At 39.2% G+C, this 6,566-nt stretch overlaps 1 protein-coding gene across 1 annotated transcript; it reads right to left on the reverse strand.

The window, feature by feature from the left end:
• Nucleotides 1-780: 780 nt before the first annotated feature.
• On the reverse strand, nt 781-1,906 carry LOC100346848 (olfactory receptor 10D1B). The gene has a single exon (XM_051819249.2). It carries the CDS (start codon nt 1,714-1,716, stop codon nt 781-783), a length of 936 nt encoding a protein of 311 aa, XP_051675209.2. The 5' UTR covers nt 1,717-1,906.
• Nucleotides 1,907-6,566: the final 4,660 nt, after the last annotated feature.

Below are 6,566 nucleotides of genomic sequence, written 5' to 3' on the forward strand. Positions count from 1 at the left end.
AATCAAATGATTTCCGTAAACAGAGAAGCCAAAGACCAAAACAACAGCTTGGACTCATCCCTCATTGCCTCCTGGTTGTACTGAGCAAGAAAAAGAAAACAGCCCAGTTTTCTAACACGAAATCACATCACAGTTACCCTTCCATGAGTTCACCTTTCTGCTCTCTCTCAGGGCCTGATTCCAGGACTAATACTCACAGGCAAGGTTAGAAGTCACACTGAACCATGGTATTTTGGCCTCACCCCTAAGACACCTGCCTCCTGTCTGAGCCAGAAGTCTTCCTGTTTATACAATTTATGTAAAATTCAGAAGTAATTGTACGCTCTTGGGAGCCACAAAGAGGTACCGCTGGTGCTTTTTCAACAATTTTCGTATCCATATAACAGGAGCTTAATCCAGTGTGAGTATTTGAGGTGCATCACTACAGCCAAGCAGAAAGAGGGCCAGTACAAGAGGGAAAAGAAGGCTTGAAGGAGGTGAAGGAGGATGCAGAAAATAAAGATTGAGAAGCAGAAGCTCTGGGTTGTTTTCCATGCTGGGAAGAGTTCCCTCCTTCCCACATGAATATTATAATATGCACAGAGAACACAAGTCCCGGAGCCAGAAAAGCAGTCCTAGAGTCTTGCTCTTCATGGTGTGCATCCTTGGACAAGTTACTTTTACTCTTCCATCTTGGTCCCTACAAATAGAGGTAATAATATCTGGGTGCTCAAATTCAAAAATATCTTTGAGAACCAAATAAAAATGCCACACAAGCTATGAGGTGTGGTTGGTCTCTCTTTACAACTTCTCAGGAAGGAAGCCCAGCTGATGCAGGACCTGCCTTAGTGATGATTTCACCTCCTTATTCCTAAGGCTGTAGATCAAGGGGTTCAGCATGGGGGTCACCAGGTTATTCAGAACCTGAACGGTTGCATCCAGTGAGGGGCTTGGTGTTGGCCTTAGGTAGATGAGGACCACTGGCATGTAGAAAAGCAGGATAGCCGTGAGGTGGGCACTGCAGGTGGAGAAGGCACGGCGTCGGCCCTCTGCAGAGCGGATCTTCAGGATGGAGAAGACAATGCGACTGTAGGAGGTGAGGATGAGAAGGAAGCAGCTGAGGGGCATGAGGCCCACGCTGATGAACCCCACCATCTCCAGGGATGAGGTATCTGCACAAGCCAGCTTCAGCATCACTGGGATATCACAGAAGTAATAGTCCACATCATTGGGGCCACAGTAGGGCAATTGGAAGGTGAGAGTGGTTAGAAAGGTGGCCTGAACACAGCCAAACAATGAGGTCCCAGTGGCCAGGATGGCACACACTCTGTGACTCATGATGATCGTGTATCGCAGAGGGTAACATATGGCAACAAAGCGGTCGTAGGCCATCACTGTGTACAGGAAACACTCAGTGCAGCCCAGGAAATGGTAGAAGAAGAGCTGGGACACGCAGCCTGCATAGGAGATGGTGCGGCTGTTCCCTGAGAGGTAGAACAACATCTTGGGGGAACTCACAGAAGGGAAAAATATATCAAAAACGGACAGTTTGCACAGGAAGAAGTACATAGGAGTGTGAAGCCGAGTGGAGGAAACAATTGCTAGTAGGATGAGCAAGTTCCCCAGAAGGGTGAAGATGTAGAAGGACAAAAACAGGACAAACAGCATGGTCTCCAGACCCTCTGTGTGTGGGATGCCCAGCAGGATAAACTCTGCCACCATGGAGATATTCCTCATAGCTGTGAGAAAATCAGTCCTTAAAAGGAACCCAAGACACAAAGTAGGAACTCAACATCAAATTGTCACGCTTTATGCTGACAAATACTTTGGCTATTTTTTAACAAGCACCAACCTGCTCATATGTCTGGAAGAGAAAAATCTCTATAACTGTATCAGGTTGTAAGAAAAGCCTGTTTTAGAGGCCCAGTCTCTCCAGCTCCTGGAAGGAATGTTTTGCAAATATAGGTGGTTGTCCTCTATGAAAAGATCAGGAACACACTGAAAACGTTCTCAAGCTGGTAGTTTATTTTTTTACCATAATTTTATTCTTTTTGAGTGCATTTATGTTTGAACTGCCATGATGTCTTTAAATTACAAGCTCCCACTGTTCATTTCCTTCTGAAAAATAAGACAAAAATGTGTAAAAATTAGAACGCTTAATAAGAATCCTGATTTTTGCAATAATATAATTTCAATTTACATTATAATCGCAGGTTTAATGTTTTCTTTATTTTATATATCTACAATGTAGTTCTTTAAGAACCTTCCTTTAATATTGATTTTCTGCAATTAGTGCCAAATGAATGTTTCCTTAAATAATATTTTTGAATAGACTAGACTTTCACAGTCTATGATCCCCAACTATGAAGTGATGCTGCTGATTATTCTGGGACTTATGGCAACTCTGAAATATTAATCAAAAGAAATAGTAGCAGTAAGGAAAGCATCAAATTCATGGGACTGTGAGGAAGCAAGAACTATAATTACCCATGTAGAAGAAAGGCAAAGAACTTTACTAGCAAGTCAGGTTACGCAGCTGACGAGCACCATATGGCACCTAGAATACACAGAAATCTCTTCCACTCATTAATCAAACAGTAATAACAATACACACACACTTACTTCATTTAGTGCTTGCATATTGTTTCAAAATCTTGGGCCAGCATTTTTGAAATACTCTGGGGCAGAGGCTAACAAAGAGGCCCAGGCAAAACTTGGAATACTCACACCATCCTTCAGGGAACATGACCATGTTTTCCAAAGGAACCGGACTTCACATTGATTGTTTCTGAGCAGACATAGCGTGTCCCATCCAGAGGAGCTCTTCCTAGAACTGAGTCGTGTAGGGCTTGTACAGAGGAGACCTGCATGCACTCACTCTCTATGGATTTCTCTTAGGAGTTCTTTTATTTCAGATCTCTTTAAGCCCTACATAGAGTTCAGTGATAGCTCTGAGGGAGCAATTAGTTTGTCAACTTTATTCATTATGCAATTATGAAATAATAGTAATGATATCATCAGAAAGGTATGCTCGTCCTAGATTGTGTGCCTGGTAGAATAGGCTCAAAGCTATCTTTTTGTTTATTTTACTTTCCTTTAAGGCATTCAAGCTTTTGCTTGTGATGTCATTGGTCTCAATGCTTTTCAAATTATCTGCAACCCATGTGACTATATAGTTCCCTGAGAATCTAATAACCATCACTTTTCATGATGAAAAATTACTTACTTACTAATTATTTATTATGCATCTACTATCATTATATGTCCATAGGTCATTATTCCTAAAGAGGGACATTTACATAATGAAATGTTCATAAATGACTGGTATATATAAAGAATCTGCGACCCTTCTAGAAAGAATGATTGACTAAATAACTAATACTGTTAATTCAGTGTGAGAATTTACCACATGATAAGTGCTCATGTTAAAATTTTAATTAAAAATTACACTTAAACATCTAAGGAAGTTTTATGAAGTAGTGGTATTATCTGTCAAAGAAACTTAAAACATATTAGATAACTTAAATATTAGACAATTAGAAAGTAACTAAGCTGAGACCCTTTGCATCAAGCCAATGTTTTTCAGTACAGTGCTATGATATGTTCCAGAGATTTGGGTGTTTGTTTATTTGAGATAGATTGAGATAGACAGAGAGGGAACTCCCGCTTGCTGATTCACCCCCCAAAATGTCTATGATAGCCAGGCTAGACAAGACTGAAGCTAGCATCTAGAAACTCACTCTAGGCTTCCCACATGGGTGGCAGGAATCCAATTACTTAAGTCATCACTACTTTCTCCAGGGTCTGCATTAGTGGAAAACTGGAGTCAGATGCAAGAGGCAGATACTGAACCCAGGTACTGTGTTGTGGGATGCAGACATTCTAATTAATAGGCAAATACCTGCCCCAAGATTTGGGTTTTTCACTTAAAGAAAGGAGAGATGTGATGTGGTCTTACGCTTGTCTGCAGAACTGGTAGGTAGACTTGATAGGAATTGTTCCATGCAGAGACTGGGATCATGTGCAGACAAGATGAAACAGATTTGTTTTCATAGTGGAAAGGAACAGTTTAGTGATTTTAAAATGTATTTTAAAATGAATTTAGCAACCTTAAGATGTATTTTTTTTCCTTGTCAAGGAAGTACTGTGTTCATGAAGACATGAAAAGAAGCATCTTTCAGGTATACCATTAAAGATAGTCTCAATATAAATAAAAACTTGAGTCACTTAAATTCTTTATAATTCTGGAATTACTTGATTATGTTTATAACATGAAAGTTTTCAATGAAACTGTCCTAGTACAATAAAACTGGAGCTTTAAACCAATGATACAATTCAACAAACTCCTATAGCAAAAACTATTATGAACATGCCTATAGTAGTTATAAAAGTATTATAATGTACAGGCCATTGTTGAGATATTCCTAAAGAGAGGAAACAAACACATGCTAAGATGAGATCTAGGAGTTGCTCAGACAAGGCCTGGCAGGATAGGAATGACCTGTTGGGATGTCATAGTGCATGGAGCACAGTTTTACTATGGCTAACATTGGGGGTAGATATTGTGGTGCAGTGAGTTTAAACGCCAGCTGGAGGTGTCCACTTCCCATACTGAGTCCCATCTCTGTTTCTGATCCAACTTCCTGCTAGTGCACCTTGGTGGTTGTAGGCATTTGGGGAAGAACCAGAAGATGGAAGATCACCATCTCTCTCTGTCTTTCCTTCTCTCTCTCTCTCCATCACTCATTTACCATGCATTTGCTATATAATGGAATTGTGTTGAGGGTTCTGTGTATTATCTCTTTCAATTCTTACCATAAGAAATTTCCCAATTTTAATATATAGAAAACGAATTCAAGTTACTTAACCTAGGTAAAAGTTGATTAATAGTAGAGCCATGTCACATCCAGAGATGGCCTTTGAAAGAGTTCCATTGAGTTATGAAGAAAAATAAGTTCATTACTAATTCTGATTTTCAAATACTCATTCATAACTAATAGCTAATAGCATCTAACATTTGCCATTGCTCTAGTTTTCCAATACATACTTATATTGCTTTAATCAGTTATCAAAAACTGTGTAAGGTACTTCTCCTTAACCCCATTTTACAAATAAGGACATTGGATCTCAGGGCAATTGCGACTTTCCTAAAGATAGACAGTGAGGAGCCCAGACATTCCCAAGTTTAGCTCACTTTCCAGTTACTCCTCAGCACTTGCCTAAATGACTCCATTCAGACAGCAGCTGTCACTGTATGAGAAGAGAGTTATTACAAGATTCATGATAGAGATTTGGATAAGTCATCTGTATTCCCTCATAGATACTACTGTTTTCAGCTCGTATTCCCTGATCATACTACAGCCTCAAGAGAGAAGCCTGTTCAGCTCATTGTGTATTTCTCAGGAAACAAGTCCCACTGGAAAGATCAATATATTTCTTAAAATAGATCTCTTGTCATGATATAATTTGTATGGAAAGTTGCACTATATTTTCATCATCTTTGCTTCGTCCTTGCCTACCGCATGCAATTCTTTTTTTCCTATTCTAGACATTCAGGTTAATCACTGAGATGTTCTATCAACAATTGGGTTCTCCACTAATCACTCATCAAAGCTTTCTGATTATAAATAGCAAGGCTAAGCCTAGGTATTCTTGATCCAGTGACAGGTGCCTTGTTGTTCGCAAAAGTGGGGTCTGAGGTGAATTATTAATCATAAGTCTGTTTACCCACAATAACTCATTTGGAATTATTAGACTGTCAATGAAAAATGGAAAGTAATAGGATGGTGGCTATTTTTTTGTTCACAAATTTCTAAATTACTTCTTACTTTCCTCCCTCCCTCTCTCACCTCTCCCTTCCTTTCTTTCTTCTTTCTTTCCTTCCTCCCTCCCTTCCTTCCTTCCTTATTTTCTTCCTTCTTTCCTTTCTTCCATGATTCTTTTTCCTAGTGGAAAAGTTCATGGTTTCCTAAAACTTCAATGGGTTCTGTGGAAGAGATATGATTCATCTAATGAAACAGTTAATGTAATGCATATAAAACTAAAAATTATAAAACTATTTTTCCACATTTTTATTGAAGAGAGATGGAAATGAAAGTACTATCAGGGATGTGAATCCCTGGAGATTTTATCTAGTAACCGGGTATATTCAGTCATCATTAATTCCCATGGTTTAATCTGATTCCCATTGCCACTACAAAGCCTGTAGTCTGCTAGGATATGAGTCAGATATCCCCAGCAGGTACAAATACAGGTCCAGTCATGGAATCAGCTAAAGTAGAGCAGGTGCTAAGATAACAATTGCCATTTCTCATTTGATAGATAGAGTCTATCTACCTATCTATGTATCCATCTAATTATCTAATCATCATCTCTCTATCTATCATCAATCATGAATGGGTCTTTTCTTTTGCTGAGACACTGTCTTGCATCTCTTATATTTGGCGTTTACTAAAAGTTTTTTCCTTACCTAACCTTTATCTGTTTGTGCCATGGAAAATGTACATTTACAAATTAACTAAAAGACAGGACCATATCTCAGATACTGCTAGAGGGTTTGAGTGTCTTTGTTATGTCATCGGGTGTTC

This window comes from Oryctolagus cuniculus, chromosome 1 (assembly GCF_964237555.1).
Source record: "Oryctolagus cuniculus chromosome 1, mOryCun1.1, whole genome shotgun sequence".
NCBI lineage: Eukaryota > Metazoa > Chordata > Mammalia > Lagomorpha > Leporidae > Oryctolagus > Oryctolagus cuniculus.

Excerpts from the sequence above, each read along its gene's own strand:
- LOC100346848 (XM_051819249.2), bottom strand. The coding sequence starts at position 1,716 with ATGAGGAATATCTCCATGGTGGCAGAGTTTATCCTGCTGGGCATCCCA.